Here is a 14,400-nt window from a genome sequence, read left to right as displayed (position 1 = left end):
CTTATCCCAAGGATTTGAAATTTCAGAGGAAATGAGCCAGCTACAGGGACCCCTTTTGTGAAAGCATGGCCAGTCTTTTCTTGACGTCACTTTTCTGTGTGATAATAGTGGAGGCTGCTAAGGAAAAAAAGCTTTGTTGTGCTCAATGTGCAGAAGAATTTTCCCATTCAAAATGTACTGTTTGATACTGGTCACTGAAATACCTAAACTTGTTATTGAAACACAGGAGAGAGCAGCATTTAGGAATCTTCTACACATGCATTTTTTCATGTGTAGATATGATTGCAAGTGTTTGTTTCTGCAAGTGTTATTCTCTCTGATTAGTTAGTATACAAATAAATTGAAAAGAACTCTCCAAATTGAAATGACATGTACAAAAGTTGACTACATTAATTTTTACACATTGTGCTGCTGATGATCTGCTTTAAATGTGCTTTGTCTCCTGTAACAACTCAATTTTAATTGTGATCTGGAGGGATCTAAAAAACTCTGTCAGAAACTGTGGTAGAAGTAGGGACAGACTCTAAAGCTTCCTTTTGATTTCCACCCTCTAGTCCCCTTCCACACTTCTTGTGGTTCTGTAACTGCCTCTTCTAAGTTATTTCATTTCTCAGTTACAACATGAGTGAGAGATGCCCACAGGGAGGGGAAGCTGATTCTGCTTCAGCTACTCTTACATGCCTAAAAGTAACTGAAAAAGTCTTCTCTATTAGAGAAGAATATTTTTTTTCATTACATGATTAATGTTGGCATTTGACTTACTCTTTCATTTGGTGTTTTACTCCTCTTTTATATCTGCATAGAAAATGGTTTTAATGAAGGTTTTCTTGTATGACCAAAGATACTGTGCAGAGTTCTAGTGTGAGTAGCTACTAAAATCTAAGATTTTAACAAGTGTTTAAGCTGGAGGGGATCTGTGCCTCATGCAGGTGCACTGCAACCCAGCTTAGTCTTGAGAACAGACTGGTAACCAGAAAGCAGTTTCATAATGCAAACAAACATTTCCTGGATGCCAGTCTTGAAGTCTTCAAGTCATTTATGTTCTATAGTCAAATCTGAATTGGTGTTTCAGATGAGAAGCCATTAACTGAACTTCTTACCTTGTCTCTCTACTGTAAATGTTGCAGATAAAAATTCTGACCTATGCAGGATTGCTGTCTGTAAATATTTGCTTTGTGCTGCTATTTCTAAGCTATGCAAATAGCCAGCAGCCTGCTGAATATGTCTACCATTTTAGTTTCTCTCTCCATCAATGATTCCTCATCTAGGAACAATGTTTTGTGATGTTCCCTTCCTCTTCCCTGCTAGTTCAGTGTTTATCCATCATCTCTTAAATTGCTACCAGGGCCTGGACCTACTGAGGCTTAAGCTCAGTGAGCTCGAGTGGATACAGAAAGCTCAGCCTTACCTTGGAGCTGTTTCCTCCCAGTATCCTAAGGGAGATTCCTGTGCCCTTGAATAGCTTCCCATCTAAACCACTCGTGTTCCATTGCCACTCCCAGACTGATTTGATGTGGAGTTCTTTCTTCAGGCTGGAAGGTGGTGTTGGTCGGTGTTGTTTAGAAGTCAGTGACCTACAAAGGGTACTACAAAATGAAGGTACTGTATTGGTGCAGAGACCCATCAGCCATCTCTGAAAAAAACCCTATTGTTCAGAATTCTCAGCACTAAAAAAAAAAAATAATTTAGAAATGGATTTTTTGTGGAGACAGATTACCTGGACACACTGGTGACCAGGACTTAAAAATTCTATGCATGTCTTGAGTACAACTGAAAATGTGTTCACAAAGGTGATGAGGGAAAGGCCACTTATAAATGAACAAGGATGAGGTAAAGTACAAAACGTGCTTAAACCATTGTGATGCTTCCCAACAGCCTCCTCTCATGCCATAAGTTCAGTTGTGCTGCAGGGAAAGTTCATTTGGCTGATTCTCTTTGTAGTGTGGGTGAAGTCAGAGGCATGCTTGTCCCAGCCACAGGAGCATTCCCTGGCTGCAGGGCATGGGCCACACACTCCACATGAGGTGTCTGCTAAGCCATTCCTGGTGGGCTTCTTGGGAAGAACCATAAATGGATTAAAATACATTCCTTCTCTCAAGGAAGATGCCTGAGAAATGGAAATATAAATCAACAAGGAGACCAACTGGTTCCAGTCATGTTCATCCTTGTTAGAAGGATAGTTAGTTAGTTAAGCCCATTGAGTTCATTACAAGTTCAAGTGCTGTTCAGCACACCAGATAGGTGTGTTATCACATCTGTACTCTTCACCTCATTCATAGTAGTTTTGGAAAAAAAAAAAAAGGAATTAGATTAACTTAAAAAAAATATGTGTAATTTTGTCTCAGGTTCATGTTCTTCATCTCTTGTTTCTGTTTTTATGTTACCTGAGATGCTGGACTGACAGAGAGGGGGCATCCAAAGGTCGGAATTCTCCCACATACTCAGCATAAATTTTTTTAACTTTCTTGGAAAACCTGTCTTAACAAACATGGTCACTGACCTGTTCCATTATAGCCATTATTTCTGTTGGTGCTGATGCTTCTCTCTGGTCTCCAAGATCTGGCTTTTCCATATCTAGAACCTTAAAGCTATGCCTTGTTGTTGGGTTTTTTTTCCCCCAGGTACAAAATTCACTTGTACCATTGGTAAAGATCTCTTCAGTTCTTTACCTTTTTCTGTGACCTAGAAGCTGTTGTGTGAGTCTCAGTTAGGAGTTACATCTTTATTTATTGTTGCATTCCCTATGAAGAAGAACTTCTCAAACTTAATAATAAATTTAGTAACAATAAAATTTGTTTCTAGAAGGCCCCAGTGCATTTCCTGTTGAGTATCTGAATAGACCTGGGTATTGCCCTTATGTAAAGTAAATAGAAGTGCTTATTTTGATTTTACTGTATTTTTAGCTAAAAGCTAGACTTGATTTCATCTGAACCCAGTCAACTGGGACAGTAATGAGGCTGATACTTATTTTTTCTTGAACCTTTATAGTATGTGGCTTCTCTTTATAACACATTGTAGTTTATGGAGCCATGGGTTTAGTCGGTATGAATTAGTCAAGTTGTATTTCCTTTCCTAAACCAAAGCTGCTTTAAGAAGCTGCCACCATTGATATGCTTTTGATAATGAGCAAACTACAAGAAAAGACTGGAAACTTCAAACTGTGACCACATAATTACTTGCATGTTAGGTGACGTCAGAAGCAGTTTTACCTGCAGGCAGATTAACAGTGGAGGAATAAATTCAAGTGCAGTAGCTGCTTTTAAAGTGCCTATGCTTTCAGTCCAAGAGGAAGAAAACTGTTGTTTTGAAAGAATATCTTATGCATAGTGTATGATACAGATGAAGTGTGAGATCATTGTGGTTATTTCTAAATCAGAGGTGAAATCAGAAGAAAAAGGTGAATTTGAGTGAAGCTCAGTGCATTGTTGGGCACTGCTAGAGGGAGGTTTTCATAGTTCTTATCACCACTCTTTGCAAAGCATCTCTTGAGCCTCTTGCATGCTGCAGACTGGTGCCTGGAGGATACTTTGGTTTGGTTTCTGCTTCACCTTAAAGTTCTACAGGTGACTTTTGAATGCTTCAGTTGATGTTTCATAACCAGTTGAACCCTGTGGCAGTGATGGGGTCCTTCCCAAAGGGTGAGGTAGATGCCTGGGGTTTGGGAATCTCAAAAAAAAAAAAACCTGTCTCCCCTTCTGAAGCAGAGCCCTTATCTGTGCACTGTTTGGACTTTGTAGAGTTTGCTTTGGACACTGAATTCTGTAGCTTTGGTTTCTGGTCTTTGGCTCATGAAAATTTTCTGTGGTGTACATTAACTGCATGCTACTTGCTATCTTGGGACAACCAGGAATGTGAATCTTGTGTTGCTAGGAAAACCAAACTATGATTTAAATGTCTTTAGAATACAGTTTGTCTAGATCTCTGCAATACACTTTTAAAACAACAAAAATGATTTTACCCTTCTTTGGTTTAAATAATTTCTCAGTGGTACTTTCAGTCGAGGAAATGCTTGCATCCTTCATTTCAGTGTCTAAGTGCAGGACTTCCTCCTACTTCTGGACATTTTTGGTGGTGTTGTGACCTTTTTTGGCAGGAAAGAGGTGGCAAGGCTCCTCACAACAGTAAATGTTACTCCTTCAGAAAGTGGATTCTTCCCTCAGGGATCCTCTGTACCCTGCTCTGTTACTGTGTTAACTGGTGAGGGGATGCTGGCAATATGCACTCCAAATGTATGCACCCAGCACCTTTTATTTTGTGTAGCAAGTGGGTAGCTGAAGAGAAGCTTCCTAAGATGTTAACACAGTCAGGTTCTGATGTTATGATCTCCCATATATTATGGCACAGTTGTGAATAGCCTGGGTCTTGATATCATACATTAGCAACTTTTCTTTAAGATCATAAATTACAGGAGAGATTAAAATAGAATTTCCTGGAGAAGAGTATCTTGTCAGCTGAATTTGATCGACCCCATTTTTGTAGAGCACAAATTCTATTTGTATTTGTAGTTACCTAGCAGGAGAGAGAGAAACTGTTATTTAAAGATGAAGTGTAACAATGTGATCCTGAGATTTGGCAGCACTTTGGTTGTAAATGCCATATGCAAGTATGCAACCAAGATTCACCATTTAGAATGGCAACAAAAATAATTTTTAAGTACTCTTTTAATACTTATTTAATACTGAGTGTTCCAAAAGCTATTATTTAAGTACTTTAGGGAGTTCGTAGTCTCTTAATGGAAAAATCTTTTTCTATTAAAATTTGAAGTATAAAATCCTATTTTAATTTTTTTTTGGCTATCTTGATGCAGATGGAGAAGTCGTGCTGGTATAAGAGTAAATGTGACATCTTGCACTGACTGCTGTAATGCTCCTTGACTTCTGTAATTGGCTAAATTAGAGTATACCACGTTTCCATGTCATGTAGAATATGAGTCAGACATGGTATAGCATAATTGGGCTTTAATGCTTTGGCCATTCAGAATAAGCCAATATTGTGTGCTGGTGGAAATTTCATGCTGTGAGAGTTTCAAATTCAGATGTTTGGGATTTTTTTTAACATACCCCCGTTGCTGTATTTATGGCTTGAATCATATGACATCAATAATGAATGGAGAGAATGGTATTTAGTGTTTCTGGTAAAACACAGCCTTATAGTTGTTAATTTTTCTACTGATGTCTAGCAGGGATAGAAATAGCAATTTTGGGGTCAATAACCATGTGAGTAGAAGGAGTGCAATTACACAAGATTCAAGTTCTCAGGGATTTATGGTATATTTTAGATGTCAGAGAAAAAGAGAAGACATTTGCACATGTGGAATTGTTATGGAAAGTTCAGCAGTGAGTTGTTCTCAACGTGGAGAAAATATGTTCCTATGTTCATTGTTTCTGTTCATTCTAAGAGCATATGGCCATATGCTTTCTCTGCAAGCTTCTCTACAAGAGTATTCTGCAGCATGAATCTGTGTGGAAAAGCATTAAAGAAACTGGAAGAGGTCCTGAGCTTTGAGACTGATTCTGTTCTGTAAAACCAGGCAGCACAGGGGTCTGGAACGTGTTTAAATAGCTGGTACTTAAATTGTCTTTAATTTCAGTGTGGACTTCTTAACATTTTTTGCTTGTAGCACGCAGAGAATTCAGATTTTCATACTTACATGCACACCTGTGAGCTTGAATATATTATATTGAATATATTGAGTATTTTAGCTGGAAAAATCTGTCTTCACTTCTTGTTTTAAAGCACAGAACTATTTTAAGCCTGCTCAGGCATCAACTTACTTGTAGGTTCTTGAATGCAAACCCTCTCTCTTTTAGGATTGTCCTATCCAACAGTCCTATAGTTTTCTCACCATCCCATCCAATTCCACAACACTTTACAGAGCTTTGTGTACTTAAACTCAAAGGGTTAACATGATCAGTTTGAACACAAACTTTCTTTCTTTATCACCAATTTTTCTGTTGTTTTTCTGAATAACTCTCACCTGATGATGCTGATAATTGGACATGAAGGCCTTATAACAGCTCTTGAAGTGTCCAGTGCTTTTTTTCTTAAGACTTGTTGGCTGCTGAGTCAGTCCCAGCTTGTAACAGCACTGTCAGTGTTTTGAGCATTGAGGTTTTAGGTGTAAGACTTTACTTTGTCTTTTAGTTTGAATAAATAACTTTTTATATGGAGGCTGGACCCACTGAGGTGTTTTTAGAAGCCTGTTGGAATTGTGTATGTTATTATTTTCTTGTGTGTGGCCTATCCCTAAGATGCAAATTTGATGTTTCTTTTGAAGTGCTTGGACAGATTTGTCAGTGATTATCTGACAAAATAAAGATAGTGCCAAGAAGGCTGGTTTTGCAAAGGTAGTGATATTCTTGAAGGGTTTTACCTCTGTGACTCTCAGCTAATTCTGTGTAATTGTATGGGAATTGCAGCACTGTGTCCCGAAGGTACAAGCACATGAAATCAATGAATTGTGGTTAAAAAGGTTGGTCCTTAAATACGACTTCTGGTTTGGTTTTTTCCCATTAGATTGTTTCTTTGTAAAAAAGTGCAGTCACAGAAAGAATTAGTCACAAGTATTGTTATCACATTTTGGATAAAGTCTTTCTAACCACTGCTGAAAGAGTCCTTTCACTCTTCATTTTCTCACCAGAGTAAACTTTGAATAAATATCCCTAAATTAATTTGGGATTCTCTGCAGATCCCCTGCGTAAGGCAGAGCCTTTCTTGTTCTGCCATGGGTTACATACATCAGAGCCTAATTTACTGAGGCTGCTGACTGAAAAACAAAATCTCCCAACTCAGTTTAAGCCTTATATGACTGTAATCTAATTCTTTGCACTCTTTGTATCACACTTAGTTTGCTCAAAAACAAGAGGAGGAATTCACATCCCCAAAGGATGTGAAATTTAATTAGCAAATGTTGGTTAAGCACTTCAAGATGGCATGAAAATGACTCTGAGTGCAGAAGTTTGCTTCATGTATGTGAAGGAAAACTGAGTCTGCCCATGGGATCTGCCTTGGGAAGGGAAGGTGAGAGGAGCTGGGGTTCCACAGCCAGGGAGGAGGTGACTGCTCCATCCTTCTGACCTCCTGACCCCTTCCCTTCTGCTGCTGTAAACATTTGTGTGGCCCTGCGGTGAAGGGTTTGGGGAACTGACTTGCTAAAAATAGGCAGAGTTTTTAACCTGCTGCATTTTCTCCAGAGGAAAGCTGCATTTCTCGGGCAGTGCCAGCTTCTTCCTGCCTGCTTCAAGTGCTGGGAGGCTTGAGTCTTCCTTCTGATTCACTCACTGACTGTTTCCTGGCTACTCCTTGATAGATTACTTAACCTTTCTGTGACTTATTTTCCCATGTGTATACTGAAGACAGTACTTCTGCTTCTTTCTGAAGTATTTTGAGATCAAGAGAGAATGTTCAAGTTTGTACTACCCCTAGAAGCAAATCTGAAATTACTCTATGACTGTTGCTAATATAATATCTGTTCTAAATGATTTGTAACTTACTGAAAATTCTCCACAGATGACAAACATTTCTTTATCTTGTTTGTTTTACCACAGAATCTGGGAATGTCAGGGAAGAGGGATGCTGCAGCAGAATGGACTGGGTTCTGAAGTAAAAAACAAAACATATTTCTGCCCTTTCTAGTTGTCAGTGTTCAGCAGACAGTTTGCCAGCCTGGTTGGTAGCTGTTTGAAAGTATTCATGACCCAGCTTTGTATCTGTGAGCCATGTAGGGCAGGATTCCAGAGTCTGTAATGGTTTTTCTAAATGTTTATATGAAAACCTCACATTTTCAGAATCAGGTGAAACGTTATGAAAGTGTCTGTCTGAAAATAGAATCTTGCAGTCATTGAGCAGAGCTGGAAGCTGATCTCTTGTGTTGTGCTTTGTCAGGGGAGCATCCTTTGGTCTGGCAGAGAAGAGGGAAGTAGAGGAAAGGTTGGAGCAGCAGAGAGAGTTAATAGCAAGGAAGAAGCTTTAAAGAAGGATTCTGATTGGATTGGAGTGGAGTGAAGCTGGACCAAGTTTGTCATGACTAATGGAAGGATGCAGCAGTGAGGAAAGCCCGGATGAGGTTGTTTACAGTCTGCACAGGCAATTTTCTGCAGGGACTGCTGTATTTAATCGTCATCTGAATACAGGGAATTTGGAGAGGTTACAGCAGGAAGCTGGCATTGCCCTCACTGACCAAGAAAACATGATGGAGAATAATCTGTGTCTGTTGGATACACGCAAGCAGATGCTGAAGAGAGAGGCAGATGCTTTTAGATGAAAGGTCATGAAGTTTCCTGCAGAGGAGAGCTGAAGTCAAGTACTTACATACACAGTTACAGAATTAAGTTAGTAAGATGGGGAGAGATGAGCAGCATATTGGTGGTAATTCTATAGGCAAATATTGACAAAAATTCCCCTCTCCAGTATGGCAGAGAGCTCATACAAGCTCATACTTCAGGAGACTGGGGGATAAGATGGGGTCTGCAGGGCATGTAAAGGTTAGGAAAGTGTGCAGGCACATAGAAATGGATGTAACAAGAAGAGCCTTGGAGGGAGAGAATGTTGTACTTCAGTGTCATTTTACATGTTGTACTACAGTGTTTATTTTTTCTTGAAAGATGCTATGGAGAATCCCCATCCTTTCTTTCCCTCTCCATCCTGTAGCTGCCATTTTGGAACCATGTATTTTCCTCTGCTCTTGGAGCCCTTGTCTCTTGCTGCTGTTTTGTCAGTTCCCTTGGGAGGAAGAAGGCACTCCCACCATTGATAACTTCATTTTTTCTTTTTTTCATCACTTCCCACCTCTCTTAGAGAACCCAGTTATAACCTCTAATACTGTTTCTGCTGCCCTCCTCTGTTGGCAGCTTTATTTTGTTTATTTTTTAAAATTTCATATTATTATGGTGCTAAGAACATGGTCATACTTGGAATTCTCAACAGGAAGGCAGTTAGACTGAATGTTTTAAAATGTGTAGGCTATGAGATATGAGGTCTGAGTTAGCATTGCTGGCTGGCTGAAGGATGTTTGTTCTTGGGTGCTGTGCCTCCCTCATCTTCCCAGGTCCAGCACAGAACTTGGAGAGACACTCAGGAGCTCTCATTGCTCTGGGCTGTGAAAAACATGTTTATCAATGAAGATTTCAAACCCAGCAGTCCTAAGACAAGCCTCCCAATTTGGGCTTGTGAATGGAGAAACAGCCTTTGTAGCATCATACAAAGTGGGTTGAACTTTTGGCACTTGGGTTAATGATCAGCTTGCAGCTTTGACTGAGTATTGAGGAAACAGGGAGAAGATGTAACTTGACTGAGAGAAACTAGAAAGGACCTGGGATCATGCAGTGTTTGGCCTATATTCATGTGTGATTTTCAAGTCCTTGCTCCCCTGATCCCCTCTGCACCCCCAGATTCTTCAGATCTTTAGCTTCAATTTGGGAATACATTTGAGTATTTCAGGTACTACAGCTTGTAACTAAGTAGCAGGATGTGTATTAGGCAGCCTGCTTGCTTTCTGACACTGTTTCTTGATTAAATGGGAAGTGTATGAATCAGACCCATTACACCATCACTTAGTTGGGAAAGGTGTATCCTAATGAGTGCAGCATGAATGATGAAGTGTAATAAATGTTAATGGTGAAGAATTCTTTGTTAGAACTTGTCACTTATAGGCACTGGAATAGATAATAGAGTTACAGGCACTGGAATAGCTGGGTACTACAAAGCACACAACCAGTGATCTGTAGGATTTCTTTGAAAGAGAAACTGTAGTTTTTCCTGAATTTTCAATGTCTGAAAATCCTGTTTAAGAGGTAAATCTAAATTTGCCTCATTATTCTGACAGTCCAACCTGTGAAGCTTTTTTTGTTTGAGGGAGAGGCGAGGAATAAAACCCAACCAAAACAGGAATGATAAAATATGTCAGATAAACTTTGAGATCTGTTTGTATAGCTTGCTGTGTCTGATCCTTTCCTGAGCTGATTTTGTCTATTGACTGTTAATGGAAAATGCAGTTCAGAAGTATAACTTTACATGTGATGTTTGGGAAAGGCTGCAGATTAATGTGCTTTGAAATGAAGCCATCTAGGCAGGGATCAACAGTTACTTTATTTGAAGGTCTGATATGTCTGCTAGGCTCTGAACCAGAGGTTGAGGATTTCCTACAGGTCTGATAGGATTCTGTATTTAATACATAGGCTCCAGCAATGACATCTTTTGAGCAATGGGAGGGAATTATTTTGTGTTTAAAAAAACGTGTATGTCCTGCTCATTTGGTTAAAGCCATCATTTACCTGCTCAAAGCACTGGGGAGTGCAGTGTTCAATCGTGGTCTTCAGCAGCTGAAGCTTTACACAGCTTCACAGATGCTTGGATTTTTACTGGTAGAATTTTTCAGTACTTGAAATGTTCCCCAGATCAGGATGCATTTCAGTGCTCCCTGGTAATCTGTAGCTGTAGAATACAAGAGGAAAGTAGAGTTTGAATGTCAACTGAATAAGATTATTTTAAGGCTCAGAGTATATTCAGTTTCTGGCATCCCATAGGAGAGAAATTATTCTCATATTGAAATTGAAATGGTGTGTTTGGTTTTTTTCTTTGTGACTGCCTTTTCAACTAAGTACTTCTGCAAAGCTGCTGTCAGTAATAGCACTCTGGGCCTGACTGAATACACTGTGGTTTAATGAACTGTAGATGGCATTGGATAATGCAGCTCTGAGTCCACCTGAATCTGAAAGTAAGGAACAGTTGTTAGAATCCAAAAACTCTGTAGAAGAAACAGAAATGAACTTCCCATTGGGCTAAAGAAATTTACTGTAAAAAGAGTCCATCCATAGACTGTAATAACCTCTTTAATGTCTATTTAAAGTGACCTACTTCTCTTTTAAAATCCTCCTAATTCAACGGGCAAAATGGTGTATTCCAACAATATAATCCTCAAATCTTTGTGTAGACAATGCTGACATGTCTCATTCTGAGTCCATTTAAGACCTGTTAACATGTTTCAGACTGGAGTAACCTATTAAATAAATACATCAGGAAAAAGCTTTTACTGGTAATGGTTGTTTTGCTTAGGTGACTATGGCTGTAATGTATTGTGAGTACATCTGGTACTTCAGTGCTTATCAGTGATCTTTTTTCCTTTAGGCGGTTTCCTAGAAACATGATTGCTTGCTGGTCTTGATCTCACAGCTTTGTGAAGACTTCTTCTCTGATAATGTCAAGTTCAGGCTACCCTCCTAACCAAGGAGCATTCAGCACAGAACAGAGTCGTTACCCCACTCACTCTGTCCAGTACACCTTCCCCAGCACCCGGCACCAGCAGGTAAGGAGACAGCAGGCTGACAGATTTAGGGGGAATATATAATGCAGGTGTTTGCTCTGCCAAGTGGGATGGTTTTTTGAAACCAGCATCATGCAAGTTGTTCACACAGGAAAAGAGTGGAGCTGCAGATCAATCCACCCAGTTAAAGCTGACAGGGGGAATCTGGAGGGCAGTTTTGTTTGTGCCTCTGGAGGCTGGTTCTTGTGTTAAGGGTGATGGCTCTGCTTGTTATTCTAGTCTGTCTTTGAATGAGGGTCTGACTATGGCAGAACTTCTGCAAAGTATAATCTGTAACTGCTGTTCCTTGGTTCCTTCTGAAGTATTACCTTGAAAGGTTGTAATTACATGTTGAATTATGCCTTCCTGCAGCTGAAATTATTAAAATCCCTGGCTACCATTGACTGCAATTTTGGCTTTTTAAAAGGTTTTGCTTGTTTGTTGTTTTTGTTGGTTTTTGGTATTTTTTTCCTTTGGTTTGCATTTTTAATTTTGGGGTTTTTTTTCTTTTTTATCCCTCTTTATTTTTACATAGACTAGTATTAAAAAATACTCTAAAAATGTGAAGCTATTGTAAATAAAACCTGGCAGCTTGGCAATATTCCCTATTATTTATCTGCTCAAAGTGGTAAAACGCTTCTTTAGGAATTAATCTGCTCTCCTCAGGACATTGAATCTTTTTTATTCTAACTTCATGGACCTTTTTTAATGCTGAAAAATGAGATGTAAAGAGTGAAAGAATTGTTTTGCCTGCTGAGAACTGCTGCTAGTGTTGCATAGGGCAGTAGTTGTGGGGTAGCTGGTATGCTTTGTTTTGTTTCCCCTCCTTTTCTTTTTTTTTTTTTTTTTCTAAAAGCACTGCATTTTGCTTCTTCAAGATGATGCATCTACTTTTTACTTGGTTTTTGTCAGAAATCTTGAGTTTCATAATTCTTTATAATGGGGAAATAATATGAACTTCCTGTTTTTATCATTGGTTTCTCATAGTTTGAATGAATTCACTAGGGATAATGTCCATAAACTTTAGTTGTAGTCTTGTTTTAATGTATTAACATTAACTCATCATATTAAATTTGGCCAACTCAGTGTGTCCAATTCCATATATATTCAAAGCAACACTTTTCCAAGAGAATGCAAATCACCTGCCTACACTTAGTATGCATTTTATATGAATGCAATGATCTGGGTCTAACAAACCCACATAGGGACTGGGCACTGGGGCTGTTTGTGGCTACTAAATTTTTCTGGGGAATTGATCCCCTGTTAAGCCCAGAGTGTAAAAAGTGCACCCAGAGTCACCTCTCCTTCTTCTGTGTAAGGAGAATTGGGCAAGATTAACAATAAACTAGATGTAGTTCTTGACAGAATCTGGGTGCAAGGTGGAGAATGGGAATCTGAAATGTAAAAATCTTGTGCTACACTGATTTTTTTCTGAAGCAGGATCCTAGTGCTTCCAGCTAGCTGTGTTCTGCTAGCCAGACTCGAGGTAATGGATTTCTAACCATCTCCTACTTGGTCCTTTCTGCCACATCTTTATTCTGCCATCCTGTGCACTGTATGGCATGGTAGGCTGGCTTTACAACAGCTCAGGCTTCCTTTGGTTTAATGAAATTCTCCTTCTGCTACAGATACTTTCAATGTTTTGCTTTACTTGCGTGTTTGCAGAAGGAAATTCAAGAACTGGAGCTTTGGGGCTTGCTCCATCTTTATTTTTAGATAATTTGTAAAAACTAAATCCGGTGAGTAATGACCTGGTATGTGTCTGGTTGAGCTTCTCTGCAGTTAATGTCAGCTGCATGTAATTTTTAAAAGCAAAAAAAAGAATAGAAAAAAAGTGGTCAAAGACCCATAAATACAAATAAATAGGTTTATACCTGTTTATAGATGATATCAGAAGACACGTCTTGTCTCTTAGTTCTTATTAATGTTGTCTGCAACAGAAATGTCTTGAGGTGAAGCTGAAATGCATTCTGTTTACCACTTTGTACTTGGGTATGCAAAATTGATTTTAAAAACATCCTTTTTTAAAGAATACTCTGCAGCTGCTGACTCACTTGTGTTCTGTTAGAAGTTGTTAATAAACTCAGTGAGATTTTTACTGAAAATATTCAACCTCTTTAAAATTTGTTTAAACTTAGATCTGCCATCTGCAAACCTCAGTTTCTGAGCTGGAGTAAGGCTTTGCTTCTCTCCTCTCATTTTGGAAAGGATCCTCCTGTGGCACTGAGCACTTTTGATCCTGTCCCCTGCACCTTTGTTCTGGTTGACATCAGCAGTGTGTTTCATTTAGGAGTTTGCAGTTCCCGACTATCGTTCCTCTCACCTGGAGGTCAGTCAGGCAACTCAGCTCTTGCAGCAGCAGCAGCAGCAGCAGCAGCAGCAGCTTCGGCGCAGACCTTCCCTGCTCTCTGAATTTCACCCGGGCTCTGACAGGTGAGGCTGCTGGGTTTGGGGTTTTGGAGCACGTGAACAGGAATCTTGAACAGATTTTGACATTTTTTGCCTCAATATTTGGCTTTACTGATGGGTGCTCTGTAGTCTCCTGCCCTGGGAGTGTTGTAGCTGTTGTGTAATTCCTCAGTGCCTTTGGCTTAACCAATGTGTGTGTGTTGCCCAGGCAGGAAGTGACAGTCTGCTTCTCCCTGCCCACACCTCTTAACAACCCTGGCAGCAAACTCCTGAACTCAAGTGCATGTTGCAGATTTTCAGTGTTGGTTGCGCTTAAAATGTGTAAAGTTTGTAACTTTCTATAATTTAATTTTGCCAAGTTGAAGCAACAAGTGCAAGAATTGTCACAGTGTGAATATGACCTGCCAGATTTCCTGGATGAGGCTTGCTTATTAAACAGATGGAATCTGTGTGGCTGGGCAAGTAAGAAACAAGAGGACTAATTGGGTATTTGAGTTGTAAGAATCATAAAACACTGAAGTGTGGCACAAATGGACTTCTAGGCACAGAGGACTACGTCGGGGTGTATGCTACTTTTGGCAAGGCACTTGACAGCTTCAGCTTCATGTCATTTGTTCTAAATACCCTTTTTGTCAGTCTCGTATAGTGTTGCTGTCTCCTTGTAAATAGAGGGAACTGATCTGGGTCCAGAA

General features: G+C 39.5%; 1 protein-coding gene across 4 annotated transcripts in view; it reads left to right on the top strand.

Moving 5' to 3' along the window:
- The window catches only part of NCOR1 (nuclear receptor corepressor 1), a 64,444-nt gene that overhangs the window by 1,535 nt on the left and 48,509 nt on the right, over positions 1-14,400 (top strand). For all 4 annotated transcript variants that reach the window (XM_030462508.1, XM_030462509.1, XM_030462506.1 and 1 more), the window contains exons 2-3: positions 11,125-11,302; positions 13,590-13,732. In XM_030462508.1, coding sequence (XP_030318368.1) covers positions 11,195-11,302; positions 13,590-13,732 — 251 coding nt within the window. In that variant the 5' untranslated portion in view covers positions 11,125-11,194. The remainder of the gene's footprint in view (positions 1-11,124; positions 11,303-13,589; positions 13,733-14,400) is intronic.

The sequence above is a fragment of the Calypte anna genome, chromosome 19 (assembly GCF_003957555.1).
Source record: "Calypte anna isolate BGI_N300 chromosome 19, bCalAnn1_v1.p, whole genome shotgun sequence".
Classification (NCBI taxonomy): domain Eukaryota; kingdom Metazoa; phylum Chordata; class Aves; order Apodiformes; family Trochilidae; genus Calypte; species Calypte anna.
Note: the sequence above shows the minus strand (reverse complement) of the source record. Positions and strands in the feature narration are given on the sequence as shown.